Consider the following 16045-nt stretch of genomic DNA (forward strand, 5'->3'; position numbering starts at 1 on the left):
CGGCCCCATATCCACTTTCTCCCCTGCCCCTTGCCCAGCCGCAGGCGCTGGCAGGATGGGGCTCAGGGACACAGCCGTGGGGCACCGGGGACGTGCTGTGACACCCGTCCTACCCCAGGGATCCCTGGGATAAAGCTCTTGGGGCCGCCCCCGCTGGCACCTCAAGGTGCGGGGGGCAGATAACGCCCGGACGGGCCCACGGGGCTGCTTGGGCGTCACGGCGGCAGCACGGGGGGGGGGCTCGGGCCCCAGAAATGAAAACACCCTCGTTTTAAAGGCCACTGACGTGCCAGCGACGTCTGGAAATCTTACAGGGGGGTGAAGATTGGGCAAAGTGTCTGGCGAGAGTTGGTTTTGGCCGTAGCGTTTTTATAGAAATTATGGCAATTTCCGCACTGAGCGTCGCAGCAGAGACCCCAGGAGGAGCCCGCCTGTGGGATTCCCACACCCGTCCCCATTAGCTGCCACGGGGACGCCGAGCACGGCGCAGACGGGTGGTGTCCTGGGGGCTGCCACCCCGCTGTGGTGAGAGCAGGGGACAGGGGGCAAGGTGATGGGCTGGAACCGGGGAAGAGATGCTGCAATTTCCCAGAGGGGACCAGAGCCTCCAGCTTCAAAGCCTTGAAGGCTTCTGAAGGGACTGAGCAGGGGTGGAGGATGCAGCTCCATGGGGATGCAGCAGCTCCACGGGGATGTTGTGACCAGGGCCACCACTCCATGCCCCAGTGCTGCCCTATAGCTGTTGGTGGAAGGAAGGACGGATGGGAGGAGAAACACCACGGGCTGGGAGTACCCTGCAAGGAGCCAGGCAGGAGCAGAGCCCTGCTTCCACCTCCTCCTCCCCATGCAGGGTGGCCCCGGCTGTGGGAAGGGGGATGGCAGGACCGGAGCTTGTTTCCGTCCCCTGTAGGATTGCCACGCAGAAATGCACCGGGTGGGTGGAAGCACCGGGGAGCAGAAAGGATTTATTGTGCAGGACAGCGTGGGTGTGAGAGCAGAAGGAGTCAGCCTCACCCCAGGGCTTGGGAGATGCGAGGAGCCCCTCTTTGACCACGGAGCAAACCCCTGTTAACATCCTGACAGCAGATCGTGCCATGCTGTGGCTCGTCGCAGAGTGCTGGACCAGCAGCAGGAGCCCTCTCCTGTCCCACTGCCCGTGGTCTTCTCCTGCTGTGGCTGCTCTGCCTCCATCCCAGCCTGTCTCCCTGCCGGGACAGCACGCAGGAGGGTGGCACGTAAAACATGGTGACCCCGTGAAGTCACGGGGATGGAGGAAGGTCCTGGGCTCCTTGTGGCCACTTCCAGGGCTCTCCTGGCCACTTTTGGATGGGGACAGGAGCTGTCACAGTGGTACAGCCGGTGGATAGGTTATGGGTTTCCTCACCTGTACCCAACCTCACGGGATGGTTCAGCTGTCCTTGAGGTGGAGGAGGCTTGGTGGCGGTGGGACAGGAGGGTCAGTGTCACCAGGGCTTGCAGAGGTGACATGTGCTTTTGGGGTGGAGGACCAGCACCGGTCGAAGGACCCAGAGGCTTCATGTGCTGCAGCAAAGTAGATTTGGGTAAAGCCTCCTGGAGTGAGGATAGACGAGGAGAAGGAGGTCGTGGCACTGCCACAGCTGGAGATGTTGAACAGCTCGGTCCTTTTTTGGGGAAAGAGGGAGAGCCAGTGTCCCCAGTGTGGGGTATTGGGGTGTGCGGGCTCCTTTGCCAGGCTCCCACTGGTGCAGATAAACACACCTCACCCCCCGTGCCGAGACCCCTTCCACCCTGCTCCCCCCAAAAACTGCCCAAAAAGGATGGTGCTGGGAAAGCTGGGCTGCCCGGACAGAGCTGGGGTGAGGTGAGGCTACCCTGGGGCAGGGAGCAGCGCGCCAGCACCCGGCGCTCCCGTTTGCCCCTTGCTGCAGCTGCCAGCAGCATTTCCCTGAGCTCCCCTGCAGCCTGCCCCCGCCGCAGCCGCTCCGGAGAGCTCGAGCTGAGGACAAGCGGGTGCTTTGCCTGGCAGGCGCTGCCTCGGCAGGCAGAAGCCGCTTGGCTCCTTCCCGAGGAAGCCGGGGCAGCGGAGGATGCTCGCGGCGGTCCCCAGCCGCGGGGATGCGGGGTTGCTAGGAGGCAGGTGAAGGTGACGGGGACAGCGCTGCGGAGCACCGCAGGCCCAGGTACCGCCGCAGCCCTGCTGCGGGGACGGGGATGGGGACAGGAGGGCCCCCGGAGCCCCCGCGCAGAGCAGGCGGCGGCGGCGGAGGGAAGGAGCTGCGGGGGGACCGGTGGAGGATGCGGGAGCTGGCGGCTGGCTCGGCCCTTCGCCGCCACCGCTCCCTGCCGTGAGTAGCCAGAGGGGCGAGGGGCTCCGGCAAGGGCGATGCTGGGGGCCTGTGTCCTTGGGGTGCTGCCTGTGGCGGGGTGGGGGGGGGCGATGCAGCAGCCTCCGGGCTGGTGCCGCTGCTGCCCTTGGGATGCTTTGGCGGCTGCGATGTGTCCTTGGGAAACCGCGCTGGGCCGGCCATGGCGGGGCCGGGGATGAGCCCTCATCCCGAGCTGGGAGCTGGGTCTGACCCAGCAGGGCCCGGCAGCAGCGCAGAGGACACGAGGAGGAGGAGGAGGAGGAAGAGGAGGAGGTGCAGGGAGCCTGCCGGGGGTCTCCGAGCCGCCTTCCCCCTTCGCCTAGATCCGCATGTCCGACCAGAGCAGCAGCGATGATGGGGAGTCCGACCCCCAGCACAGCCTGTCCATGGTCTTCCTCCTCGTCCTCGTCTTCTTCATCATGGGGCTGGTAGGATTCCTGATCTGCCATGTCCTGAAGAAGAAGGGCTACCGCTGCCGGACTTTCCGGGACGAGCTCGACCCAGATAACAAGGACGTGCTGGCGGAGCTCCAGGCCAGTGAGTACGGGCAGCGGGGTGCCGGGGGGCTGCGGCGCTGCCCTTTGGTGCTCCTTAAATTCAACCCTTGGGTGCGGGCTGGGGGTGGCTGGGGACCCTGTGGTGGGATGTGGTGCCCACCCTTTTCCCCAGGGCCTGTCCCCACCATGTGCTCGCAGAGTCCGTGCAGCCCCGAGCTGTGCCCCGTGGGCGCACGCCAGAGCTCGCAGGTTGAGTTGGCTGGGCATGAAGACACTGTGTGAAGTTTCCAGGTGGGCTTTGCCTGCTGGAGACGCCACAGCCCAGGGAAACATCTCTGTGGGCTTCCAGGAGTGCAGAAGTGGCCACTGACCGTGCTGTGCAGGGCAGCTGCCCACCAGACCTCAGCCAAGCCCCCTGCCCCCTCAAAGCAGGTTGTGATGAATGCTGGCGACGGGTGCCACAACAGGGCAGACATCCAGCCAAGTTTCCCCAGCACGCTCCTTTAAGCTTCTAACACTCTATCTCAGGGACTTTCTCCATCAGAGGTGGTTTCTATGTATTTAGCAAGCCCCCCATGGTTTTCTTGGCTGTGAACCTGTCCCATTTACCCTTGGAGGCCTTTAGCACCGCAGCATCCTGAAGGTGGCAGCCCCAGGGCTCAACTGTCCTCACGAGGAGCCTCCTCTTGGAGCTTGTTCCAAACCTGCTACCCACTCGTGTCCTTGGATGCTCCCCAGAAGGAGCAACGTGCCCCCACCTCGCCACACCACTGGCTGCCATTTCAGCCTCCCTCCTTTCCAGGGTGGAGCTCTGGAGTTCCTCAGGTTCCTCCTGCAGCCGTGGGGACTTGCAGCTCCTCGGGACTCTGTCGGCACTCACAGCTCCTGCTGAGCTGGGCCTCCCAGCCCCACGCCCTCAGTGCCATGCTTTCTCCTTTCAGATGAAGAGGAGGAGCTGAACGAGGACACCGTGGAGAAGATCGTGAGATGCATCATCCAAAATGAAGGTGAGCATTTCCTTGGGCTGGCTCGGAGCCTTGCTGACCGCTTTGGCTGACACGCTGCCTTTTTCCTCTCTCTCCAGCCAATGCAGAGGCCCTCAAGGAGATGCTGGGGGACAATGAAGGGGACATCCCATTGCCAGTGCCCAGGTGAGGGAAGCCAATTCCAGCTTGTGGCTCTTCCACAGTAAGGGAGAAGCAACTGCTGGGCATCACCTGGGTCCTCAGACTCTGCACCCAGCCCCTTCCCATGTCGGCAGCTTCTTACAAAGCATCTTCCCAACAAGAAGTCCCTCTCCCCTGGGACATGGGGGTTGTGAGGACTGCTTCACTTCTTTGCCAACAGGAATATCCCTTCCTCCTGTTCTCACAGGAGGTTCCCTCAGCAACTGCTGCTTCTCAGAGCTTGCTGCGCTGATGGTGCTGTGCTGCAGCAGGGTAGGGAAGGCTCCTTCAGATATCACGACCTGTCACATCCTTTTTCTCTTGCAGCCTTTGTCCCCACCGCAACAGCCAGGACGGGGGCCCCCCACACCACCACACGGTGCATCTGGGCTCCACACAGGCCCCCTGCATCCACTGCAGCAAGAGGAAGAGGCACCCGCTGCACCGGCAAGGAAGGTCCAAGGATGGCAAAGGCAGGATGCATCCCGGAGAGACCACCGTCTTCTCAGTGGGCAGGTACTGGAATGAGCCTTGCTCTGATGGAGCAAGCATTACAGAGAGACTTCTCAGTTCCCCTTCCCCACTTACCCTGTGCCAGAAATCCCTTGATCCAGACATCCCTGAGGGCCACGTGCCTCCCGCACCTCCAGATTCCCGTGGTGTGCAGCAGGCCGTGACGCATGGGTGCCTTTCCCCTTCCTTCTCCACAAGGTGACTCAGGCCTAGGTTGCTCTGCTGACTCAGAACCAGGCAGAGCCCCAAATCCATGTCCCTTCAAAGCCTGCTGTCCCACCTACATGTGACTTGGGGTCCTTCTTGCTGTAGGGGCAGTGGCCCCAGGTTTTAGGGATCTTGTGAGGAGAGGGAGGAGGTGACACAGGTCCCTGTTGCAAGTTGCCACCATCAGAATGAAAGAGTGGCTATTCTCCTCCAGGTCTTCGCCTGCAATGATGACTGTAATCAGATGCTGTGGGAGGAATATGAGAGCAGGGGAGTGTACTTGACACTTCCCACAAAGAGTCTCCCAGCCCCCATCTGTTCTCACCTCAAGGGACTCCCAGAGCTGCCTGTGGTCTCTGAGCAGTCATCAACCTTTGATACAATCTGCGACCCTGCCCAGGTTGCCCCATTCCCCAGCAGAAAGGTCTGGTCCTGCCATGGTGATGATGAGCCAGATGGGGCATTGGGAGGGGTTGTTTTCACCATCGGAGCCAGAAATCTCAGAAGGGAGGTGAAATGGGAGCTTTATGGGGAGCTGGTAAAGGGGAGGACCTCCCCGTGCCAAGCTCTGGCAGAGATCACCCCTTTCTGCAGGAGGAAAGCTTCTGGCTTCCTCTGGGCTGGTTGCTGCCAGCTGTCCTTGGTGTCAGGGCTGGTGGTTGGTAAGCCAGATCTCTGCACAGCTGCGTGTTCATGGCTAATCTTCCCTGGCTGGAGCCCAGCTCCTTCTGCTCCTCTGTGTCCTTCACCCATGTTCTTCTCAATCTCCTCTCACTCAGCTCTGTGTGCCTGGAGAAGATGATCCCCTCCTAAATGTGCCTTCCCTCACATCCTTACTTTCTCTCCTTATCCTTGTTAAGTTCCCATGTCACATAAGCCTTTTCCAAGGTTATATGTTAGAAGTTTCCACTTCCTGAATCTCCTTGATATGAGGTCCAACTGCTAAGGGGCCTGTGTGTCCGTGAGGTACAAAACTACCTCCAAATTCTGGCTCGTGTTTCCCAGCTGGCCTCTCTGCTTTTCCAGTTCCCTGATGACTTTTCAGGGAGTGCCCTTGCTGTGTCTTGCTATGAGTATCCTGATTGCACAAGCCACCTTGATTCATGACCACACACAAAAACTCCACTTTAACCTGCTTCTCTTTGCAGCCCTCAGGTCTTGTTCATCCATTTTTGGCTGTCACTTTTGCCTTGGAGACAGAGGCTGGGAGTCTGATCCCCTTTCCTATTAACCAGGTCCGGAGTGGTCGGAGTGGGTCCACAGAGGCTGTCAGGGGCTGGAGCACGCGGTGTGTGAGGAGCTGCTGAGGGAATGGGGTTTGTTTGGCCTGGAGAGGTCTAGCAGGGATCTAATTGCTCTGAAACCACTCAGAGGGGCGAGGGGAGTTTAAGTGAAGATGGAACTAGACTCCTCTCCGAGATGCACCAAGAAGAGCAAGAGGCAGCAGCTGCAAGTTGTACCTAGAGAAATCTGGATGAGGCACAAAGAGAAAGCATTGTGCCCTGTGAATTGTGCTGCCCTGTGGCCCCAAGCAGCAGGGGGATTGCCATCCCTGGGGATCTCCAAACCCAGCTGGAGAGGTTTTGGAGAGCCCTGAGCAGCCTGACCAAGGGTGGAAGATGGCTCCATCTTGAGCGGAGGGTTGTACCAGAGGCCTTTCCCACCTAAACTGTCCTCTAATTCTGCAGTATTCAGGTTCAAATGATCTGTATTCTCATATTATTGAATAATTTACCATCTATTTTAGGGCTTTCCTAAACCTTTCATCTTTGCCATCACTACCATGCTAATGAGCGGCCACATCAGAGGAGCCTTCCCTCACCACGCACCAACCTGCCAGCGGCGGAGCTCGTCCGCAGCCCATCCACATCTCACAGAGGTCTCATCCCTGGCTCGCTCCACTGCAGCACATCGTGTCCTGTTGGATCATGTGCCCTAGCCGTGCTGACTAGGCAGACACCAAAACGCTCCTGCCCTTCTCCTCATCATCCGGAGGGAGGTTTTTCTTGTGTCCTCTCCAGCCTGAATCCTGCCTCCTCCTCTGAGTGCCTCCCCGTCTCCTTCAGGCTGACACTGCTCAAAGGTGTTACTGAGAAATAATCCCATCATTTCTGCCTCCTCCTGGTCCCTTTTTGGGACTGGAGCATTCTGTGGCCTTCTCGTATCACCGTGCTGGTGCCCTGCCTCCAGATACCTGGATAGACCTCAAAGGTCACATTTGCTGTGGCTCAGCCCAACCCCAGCAGTCCTCTGGGAACATCATGCCGAGCTGGAGTATTTCCCTTCTCAACCCTCCCAATTTATGAGCAGCGTTTCAAGCTGTGATGCTGAGGAGTCTGTATTGCCTACCCTGGTGATGTTATTTACGGTTCTGGCCACCTGGTGCTCTGGCCATCTGCTGAGGCCTGCACTGCCTCTGTCTGGAGCTCCCCCATGCTTGAAGAGGGCTTAAGAACTACCACTGGGTAACCCAAATATCTTCTTGAAGTCACATTCCTCGTTGCTGTCCTCTGCTTGCTGGCCTGTCCTTCCTTGTTCCTGACACACGACCACTGGCGGTCTCCTTCACTCACTCGCTCTGGCAGCTCATCCTGGATCTGTTCTTTCTTGGACCCTCCTTCTCAGCGTTCTCCTTCGGGATGACCATTAGCTTTACATTCAGGTCTTGCTCTTCTTTCAGCCCCAGCTGGCAGAGCGGCCCTGCAGCCCCTCACACACATCCCTTCCCCCCTGGGACCAGCCCAAAATGCACTAAATCCACATCCAAGGCTCTGAACAAGCCCCTCTTTGGCCAGACTGCATCTCAGGGCTGTCACCCGTAGTGCTGCAGGATGACAAACCACCAGGACTGGCACCAATGTTTGTATTGGCCTTTTCATCCTTCTCTTTACCAGCACTTTGTACTGGGTCTGCTTTCCGCAGAAAATTAAGGAAATCTGGGGTGAGGTGGCCAGGGCATGGCTGGGGTGGGAGTCAATGCTGAACAGGTCTGAGGGTTTGGAGATCAGCACGGGTCGGCGACAAAGAGAGAGGATCCCAAGCTGGAGGCAAGCTGGAAATAGTGTTGGGAAGAAAACAGTGGGAGAACGGAGGGAAGAGCTTTTGACCTGCCCGTCCCGTTGCAGGTTTCGTGTCACGCACATTGGGAAGAAGCCCACCTTCCCTGAGCCGCAGGACAGCGCCCAGCCTGATGGCAGCAGGGAGCCGAGCACGGAGGAGCTGGAGCACAGCAGCGAGCGGCTGCGGAGGGAGCGGGCTCGCAACGGGACTGTCCCCACGGGTGGCCTGGAGAACGGGGCCATCCAGGGGGGAGTAAAAAGCACGGAGCTGAGCCGCTCCAGCACCCCAGCTCCAAACACGCCCGGCAGCCGGGACGGCAGAGCGGCGGGCAGGGTGGGCAGCTCTCCTGGCAGCACAAGTCACCAGCGGAGGCACCTGAGCCGTCGGGATCTGGGAGGGTCGAGCCCCAGCATCCCGGGGCTGCTGGGGCAGGAAGGAGGGCAGAGGGGCAGCATCTGCCAGGAGGAGGCCGGACTGGGGTCAGCAGATGAGGTGTCGGATATTCATGGGAGCCTGAGCCTACACGAAGGGGCGGAGGAGCTGGGAAGGGAGGAGAGCAGCCGAAGACAGCCCGCAGTGGAGGCCATGGGGCAGCAGGTGGGTTCCTCCTCTTCCTCGTCCCCTGGTGGTCGTCTGGGTTGGAAGGGCTGATCCAAACTGAAATCCACCCTTTTTCAGTTTAAAACCATTGCCTGTCACTACAAGCCCTAGGACAAGGTCTTCCTCCGTCATTCTTTTGAGCCCCTTTATACATGGGAAGGCCACAACGAGGTCTTCTGGGGGCTCCTCTTTTCCACACAGCAGTGTGAGCCCCACTGCAGGGACTGAGGAGCCGGGGCTGGCTGCGGTGTGGGACCTGCTCCGTGTCCTGCACACCCTGCTCCCTTTCCCTAGCTGGATTTTCCCATCCTTTTTCTAATGCCTAATGGCAAAGAGGGGTGCTCTCGTTCCATGGACACCCTCTGAGCGCTTCTAATGGGATAGGTCAGAGGAGATGTGACTTCTCCCTGGGAAGTCACCTTCTCCTCTGCACAGGGCTTATTCTCCGTTGGAGCTCACCGCAGCCAGCAACCTGCAGGCAGGGCAAGATGTCCCCAGGAGCCCTTCTGGCCTTGATTGAAGTCTGGGAAGGGTTGAAGCCACCTGGCTGGGGCTTGGTTGTTCTTCCCACCCTGGGGCTTGGAGCAGGGAGCAGCACCTGGGCAGCTCCCAGCCTCCCAACCTGACACCGTGCTGGAGCTGCTAGCGAGCTCGGGGCAGCACTGGTGAAGAGATGGGGTGCTTGGACCTCAGTGGACCAGCCCGCTCCCCGTTGCTGCCTCCAGGCTCTTACCTGCTAGAGGAGGAGGGAAGCAAAGGGTTTGGGGAAAGAACCTGTGCGTCTCAGTGCTGGGGACTTGTCCCAGGGCTGGGAGCCTGCTTGAAGGAAGGAGGATGGACATGAATGTGGAAAGCCTAAGGAAGGTCCTTAGGATGGGCTGGTGGGCTGCAGCCTTCCTTCAGAGGCCTCTCCAGAGGACTGCAGAGGCAGCAGGAGGTCCTCCTTCCTCCAGTGGCCCAGCACGCAGCCCTTTCCTTCTGCTCATCCTCCCTTTGGTTCACTGTTGAGGAGAGCAGGGAAGGTGTGGGACAGACAAAGCAGAAGGTTGAGATGTGGGGCAGGAGAAGCACGGACAGCCCTGGGCACAGCCAAGCACCCAGCCCTGAGGCTGCTCCACTGGGCTTTGTGGTGTTGCTTTGGCATGATCAGGGACACGTGGCCACAGGGAGGACAGCGATGGGACGTCAATGAGATGTTGGCCACCAAGCCCTGGAGCTGCTCAGCAGCTACCCTGTCCCTTAGGTCCCTGCCAGGGCCACCCTGAGGGCTGTCATCTGCTGCCTGGCACGTCCTGCAGGCGGCAGAAGGGCAGAGAAATGGGGATGGGGCTGTAAGTCAGCAGGGTCACAGCCACCAGCCCCTGGGTCCCCCTGGGTCCCCCCAGGAGCGCTGCCTCACGCCTGCATCTCTCCCCCTCCCGCAGGAGCCCAGCACCATGGTACAGGACCGAGGAGCCACCGTGTGACGTGAGTGCTCGTCCCCAGCCCCAAGTCCAGGTCCTGGGGTGGGGCAGGGGGGCACGGCTGCAGAGAGGGGCCGAGCGGTGCAGAGCGCCCATCGACCTGTGGGGGGTACCCGGCTGGCCACCGCGGTGGCCGTGGGCCAGCCCCATCCCACTTCTCTCTCCCCGCAGCTCCTCTCCACTCCCGGCCACAGCAGCCGACGGGAGGGACGGGGCCCCCGGCCCCACACCGGGCTGGGGGCTCTGCCGCGGGGGGCAGCCGGCCCCGGCCCCAGCCCCAGCCTGGGCGAGCAGCTTGGCATGGCCAGAGCGACGCGCGGACATTACAGACCTCATCCCATCAGCAATAGTTACCCAACTCCCACCCACCACCAACACCCCCCACCCCGGGGGTCCCCCCAGCCTGGCACAAGTGGGGATTCCCCCTCCCCCAGCACCCTGCTGCCACCCGGTCCCCGCACCCCCCAGAAGGATGCTGTAGGGATGCTGCAGGGGCAGTGGCACCAGCTCGAGCCCCCCGCATCCCCCAACTCACCGCAGAGCACAGCCCCGGCGGTGCCACCGAGCAGGACGCGGCGCAGCACCCGCCGGCACGAAGCCCCCAGCGCCACTGGGGAGGGACTGCGCAGCGCCCGGGGGACGCTGATGGAGATGGGAGCCTCCAGCCCTGCCCTGGCACAGGGCAACCCGGCCCCCACGGCGAGCTTTGGTGTTAAAGTGCACTGTAAATAGACGAGCTAAAACCATTAAAGCTGCTGAACACAGCGGTGGAGCGAACTGGTTTTATTGGGGCACGGCCACCCCCTGCCCGCAGCGAACACGGTGCGGTGCCCAGCACGAGGAGGGGCAGAGGGGCCTGGGGAAGTAATGCTGTGGGCGAGGGGCAGGGGCACGGCTGCCCGGTGCCATACAGGGGTGCAGGAGCACCCTGCAAGCAGCACTGGGCAGGATGCGGCCCCCAGAGAGACCAGCTCGGGGAACAGCGGGGTGCAGGGCAGGTCCTGCTCCCCTCCACACCACCTCCTGCCCCAGGGGAGCAGCCCGAGGGTGGGGGGCACGTTTCGCTCAGGTGAAGATTGTGCAGCCCAGGGAGGGCCAGGGGCACCCCCAGGGTCAGCTGAAGTCCAGCTCGGGCTCGGGGGCTCTGCCGGGCGGTGGGGGAGGCGCACGGAGCTGCCAGGAGAGGAGAGGAGATGCTCACAGGCTGAGGCCAGGGGCTCCCCATTGCCTTGACCGCCAGTAGAGAGGCTGTGGGGATGCACAACCCCTCTGTGGGGACCCGGGACAGGATTTGGGGAGATCATCGCAGTGAAGGGGCACTTACTGGACGGATGCGGGTGGCCGACAGGTCCGGAGAGCTCTGCCCGCTGCCTGTGCCCTCCTGCCTGCCAACTGGACCCACGCAGGAGCTCAGACATGCTGTGTGGGCCCTCCCAGACACCCCCAACCCCCAGCACTCACCTCCCAGCAGAGTTTCGGGAGATGGGTTGGAGCCCAGGCTGGTGCCAGGCACGAGGCCAGGTGGGGAAAAGGGCGGCGGGGACGGTGAGGGCAGCTCCTGCGAGCACAGAGCCGAGTGTTGGAGCAGGGCTGGCAGCACCGGGACCCCCCTGCAGCCACGGCCACTGTCACCAACCTGCCCAGCCGTCCCCCGAGCCCCGGTGAGCTCCTCCACCACCAGCGAGGGGAAGACGCCGACGCGGCCGTCGAAGTCCCCTGTCCAGAAGCCGTCGTCCACCTCGTCCTCGGCGCGGGGCAGCACGCGGATGATGGCACCCTCGGGGAAGCTCAGCTCCTCGGGGCTCTGCCCCTCGTAGTCGTAGAGGGCTCGCACCAGCCAGGCTGCGGGGAGGGGGCTCAGCACCATGGGACGAGGTGCCACAGCCCCATCCCGGGGTGATGATGCCCCACACACCCACCTCCGGGCTCCAGGACCAGCTCCGCAGCCATGATGCTGGAGAGCTGCCGCTGCAGGGCGGCCCCCGAGGGGCCCACGACACCGGTCCCAGTGGCCAAACTCGGCTCGCTGCCCACACAGCCCAGGGACAGCAGGTACTTCTCGGGGACGTAGCCGATCTGGCCTGCCTTGTTCCGAGCCTGGTGGGGCAGAAGCCACGCTACCATCCCAGTGACATGATGGCATTCGGGTCCCCCTGGCCCAGAACCCTCCGAAACTTCCCCCAGCTTTGGGATGAGGTGGAGGGCAGACCCCGGTCCACTCCGGCTGCCCACACCCACCTTCACCCACTCCTCCATGTCACCATCCTCGATGACCTCCAGCTCCTCTCCCTGCGCGATGGACAGCTCATCTGCCTGGCGGCCCTGCGGGGGACAGGGGACAGCGTGTCACAGCCAGGACAGGGGACAAAGTGTCACAGCCAGGCTGGTGGTGCCATCCCCAGGAGGCAGGGCACCCATGGCTTTACCTGGTACCCAAAGATGACCCGGCAGGTGTAGGGGTAGGTGCGGGCGGCGTGGCCGGGCTCAGCATCCTCGAACGTCTCGTCGCTGTCGTAGTCATCGAACTCAGCAGGGTCCAGCCCCGCGGGCTCCTCCTCACCTGGCCGGGTGCTGCTGGGGGTCCGTGGGTGCTCCTCGCCTGCCCGCACGGCCCCAGCCAGCCAGGCGTCCACATCCAGCCCCGCTGCACGCAGCAGCGCCAGCCGAGCCTCTGCCTTCGCCTTGCCGACCTGAGGCATGGACCAGGAGGGGATAAGGGCACGGACAGGGCAGGGATGGGGAGGGATGTTTTCAAGGGATAAGGTGACTGCTGTGGGGTGGGGGACAGCCAAGCCCCATCCCCAAGCACCCGGCCCCCAGCATGGCTGCTACGTGGCACAGCATCCCAGCACCGTGCTGCCACTGCAGCTCCACATCCCTGTATCCCCCGTCCCCAAAACCCCTCGGGGCTGACAAACCTCGAGGCCACCCCGAGCACGTTCGGGACCCACCTCTGCCTTCCGGATGTTTTCTCGCACCTCCTCCATCTGCCGCTCGACAGCGGCCACCTCCGCCTCGGAGACCTGCTGCCTCTTGGCCTCCAGCCTCTGCAGCACCTGGGGCAGATTGGGACGGGGGGCGGTGGGATGGGGCTGGGCTGTCCCTCCTCGAGACCCCCAATGAGGGATGGCCTCGGCCGCGCACCCACCTCCTCGCCGTGCGCCTTATTCTTGCTGTCCCGGGTCACCCGCGTGGCCCAGCGCCGGGCCTCCTTCTCCAGGCTGGCCCCGCCGTCCTCCGGCTCCAGCAGGGACACCTGGGCGAGGACAGGGTGGCTGGGAAGGGTCTGGGTGTGCGGCCTGCCCGTGTTGTACCGCCCCCCAAACCTACTTCAGGGATGCCAGTGAGCTGGAAACGCTGCTCGGGTGCCAGCGTGAAGGCGGCGTGGTCCTGCAGGAAGAGGAGCAGGTCCTGCTCCCGGCACACCTGCGGCGGGGAGAAGCAGGGGGCTGGGGGAGGGATGCTCACCCGTCCCCACCTGCCAGCCAGCGGGGACCCGGGGACGGGTGGCGTTACCCGCGTGGCCGCCTCTGAAACGCTCTGGAACCACTCCTGCGTGGCCCTGCAGGTCTCCACCTCCGCCTGGCCCGCCGTGCTCAAGTGGTCCCGCAGCCGCTCGTAGAGGTCGCCGTCCAGGGCCTGCGGAAAGCCAGTGGCAGACCCCCACACGGCCCCCGTGTCCCCTCGGGGACAGGGCAGGGGACCACGCTGACAGCACGGGGACCTGTCCCAGCCCTGCGAGACCCCCGCCGTGCCCTGCCCAGGGGCTGTGTCCCCCCAGAGCTCCCACCTGCATGACGGCGGGCAGCTCCACGCGGTAGTAGTGGTCCAGGTGGGCATTGGCGGACACCAGCGTCAGGACGTACTCGTTCTGCACGCCCGCCAGCTGCCTTGAGTACTCGGCCAGCTGCGCGGAGAACTGGGGGATGGGGACAGCGAGGGGTGGTGACGAGGTGGGGGACACCGCCCCGTGCCACCCCCTTGCCCGGGCACCTCGCCGTCCCCGCGCTGCCCACCTTGGCGCTGAGTTTCTGCAGGCTGGCCTTGGTGTGGAAAATCCTCCGGTCGCTCTTGCGGAGCCTGGGGAGGACGGGGACAGCGTGACCTCCCCCCGTGTGTCCCCACCACTCCCGCTGCAGCCCCCGTCCCCTCCTCACCGTGCCTCCACGTCGGCCGCCTTGTCCTTGGCCACCTCGCTGCTGCGCTGGAGGTGGGTGAACTCCTTCTTCGCCTTGTCCAGCTCCTTCACCGTCTCCAGCAGCTCTGCCTGCGCCTTCTGCAGCTGCTCGATGCTCTGGGAGGGGGACGTCATCCTTGGGACACATCCCCACTGCCCTCACCCTGTCCCGGGGTGGGGATGTGCCCTCAGCCCGTACCTTTTTGAGCATCCTCTCCTTGGACAGGCGGGCGGTCTTGGCGGCCTCGGTGGCGAGGCTGCGGTAGCTCTCGGAGGCGTTGACGCGGGCCTGCCCGGCGTACGTGGTGCCCTCGATGATGCCCTTCCAGACAGTGAGGACGCCCCTGCAGGGATGAGGGCAGGGGATCAGCCACACCGTGGGGCTCCTGTGCTTCTGGGGATGCCCAAAAAACAGCAAAACCAGCCCCTGCCATCCCCGCTGAGCCGCGTACCGCATCCATGGGGACATCCCACCCACGGCTGCATCCCTGAGGCACCCAAATCCTGGCCAGCATTTGCCATCTCCAATCCGGGAGGGCCACGTATCAACCCCTGCCCCTTGTCCCCATTCCCTGTAGCTCACCTGGAGTCACCGGCATCGCTGCGGCCCCGCTGCCAGTCCCTCTTCACAAACTGGCTGGCCAGCCTCTGCAGGGCCTGCGGACAGACCCGCTGTCACTGCTGCTCCCTCGCCGGGCACCCCAGCACCCTGCCACCCACCCCGGGGGTGAGAGTGGGTCCTTTGGGGATGGCTGCCCACCCTGTGGGTGTCCCCGGGGGGCCAGGCTGGGGGCAGAAGGCAGCCCGTGCAGGGAAAGGAGGCAAAGGCTGGCCCCAAGGCAGCGCCAGGGTGTGCGGAGGGTAAAGGAAAGCCCCCCAGGGTGGTGGCTTTCAGGAGCAAGGACCAGGAAGGGGACATCGGTGAGGGATGCTGGCTGCGAAGGCAGAGTAGAGGAGCCCCAACAAAGCCAAGCGCAGAGCGATCTGAGCCCCACGGGGGGACACGGGAACAGTCCCCACGGGGTGCTGCACCCACCGGAGAGTCCACCGAGAGCACAGAGCAGGCGAGCGGCCGGGAAAGCAGCGGGGCAGCAGCGGGAGGGAGGCAGGAGGCGCAGCACAGCGGGGGGACGAGACCCCCTGGAGCCCCTTGGGTGCTGCTGGGGGAGAGAAGAGGGGGTCAAGGGGGTCGGAGGGTCAGGGAGGTCACGGGGTCAGAGGGGTCAGGGAGGTCAGAGGGGTCAGGGCAGGGGGTGCCAGGCGCAGTGGCACTGCCACAACCTTAGGGGCTGTGGCAGAGGGGACACGAGGTGAGGGTCGTGGGGTGCCGGCTGTGCACAGCGTGACCCCGAGGGACACAGCGGGGCCGTGCTGCGGTGCTGGAGCCCCGCGATGAGCCAGCACGGGCCGGGCCGGGCCGAGCCGCCACCCCCCCTCCCCGTGCCCATCCCCGCAGGGCCGCGCACCCCGGGGAGGCACCGGGAGCCCCCCCGAGGGGCCGGGGCCGTTCCCGACAGCCCGGCCCCGTCCTCACCTGCCCGTACTCCCGCTCGATGGCAGCGCGCTGCTTGCTGTACGACCTGCGGGAGAAGCAGGGGGGCAGCGGGGCTGGTGGCAGACCCCGGCACCCCCCCGGTACCCTCCCAGTACCCCCCCGCTCCCCCCCGTCCCCCCGGTACCTGATGTCCTCCAGCAGCTCGGCGTCCCGCTGCTGCTTGCCCTGCAGCCCGCAGAGCTGCTCGAGGAAGTGCAGCTTCACCTCCTGGCTCAGCTTACCCTGCGGGCACGGCACGGCTCGGCTCAGCCCCGGGGCATGCCACGGACCCCCCGGCCCCATCCCCATCCCGTCCCCATCCCCTCCCCGGCCCCGCGCCCACCTTGCGCGGCGGCGGCTGCATCCCCCCGGCACCCCCGGACCCGACCCGCCGGGCCCGGAACTGCGGCCCCGCCCCGCCCCCGGAAAGCCCCGCCCCCTCCGCAACAGGCCACGCCTCCATACGCATCAGACCACGCC

General features: G+C 63.8%; 2 protein-coding genes across 4 annotated transcripts; one reads left to right on the forward strand and one right to left on the reverse strand.

Annotated features, from left to right (window-relative positions):
- Positions 1–274: 274 nt before the first annotated feature.
- RELL2 (RELT like 2) lies at positions 275–10621 on the forward strand. Of its 3 annotated transcripts, none has more exons than XM_084535922.1 (8): positions 275–525; positions 2672–2885; positions 3787–3852; positions 3930–3996; positions 4339–4527; positions 7857–8388; positions 9816–9858; positions 10026–10621. In XM_084535922.1, the coding sequence occupies exons 2-7, from the start codon at positions 2678–2680 to the stop codon at positions 9855–9857; spliced, it is 1104 nt and encodes a 367-aa protein (XP_084392048.1). In that variant the 5' UTR covers positions 275–525; positions 2672–2677; the 3' UTR covers position 9858; positions 10026–10621. The 3 variants fall into 3 exon arrangements, with proteins under 3 accessions (XP_084392048.1, XP_084392047.1, XP_084392049.1); XM_084535921.1 differs by lacking the exon at positions 275–525 and adding an exon at positions 1649–2162; XM_084535923.1 differs by lacking the exon at positions 275–525 and adding an exon at positions 2214–2327.
- On the reverse strand, positions 10601–15968 carry FCHSD1 (FCH and double SH3 domains 1). The gene is made up of 19 exons (XM_084535909.1): positions 15909–15968; positions 15711–15808; positions 15566–15611; positions 14615–14688; positions 14231–14375; positions 14012–14148; positions 13871–13934; positions 13645–13773; positions 13371–13493; positions 13185–13280; positions 13003–13110; positions 12806–12910; positions 12281–12544; positions 12093–12176; positions 11774–11951; positions 11491–11696; positions 11316–11412; positions 11179–11246; positions 10601–11027 (listed from the first exon to the last, which is right to left on the reverse strand). Exons 1-19 carry the CDS (start codon positions 15927–15929, stop codon positions 10968–10970), a joined length of 2103 nt encoding a protein of 700 aa, XP_084392035.1. The 5' UTR covers positions 15930–15968; the 3' UTR covers positions 10601–10967.
- Positions 15969–16045: the final 77 nt, after the last annotated feature.

The sequence above is a fragment of the Aythya ferina genome (assembly GCF_964211825.1).
Source record: "Aythya ferina genome assembly, chromosome: 14".
NCBI classification, from domain to species: Eukaryota; Metazoa; Chordata; class Aves; order Anseriformes; family Anatidae; genus Aythya; species Aythya ferina.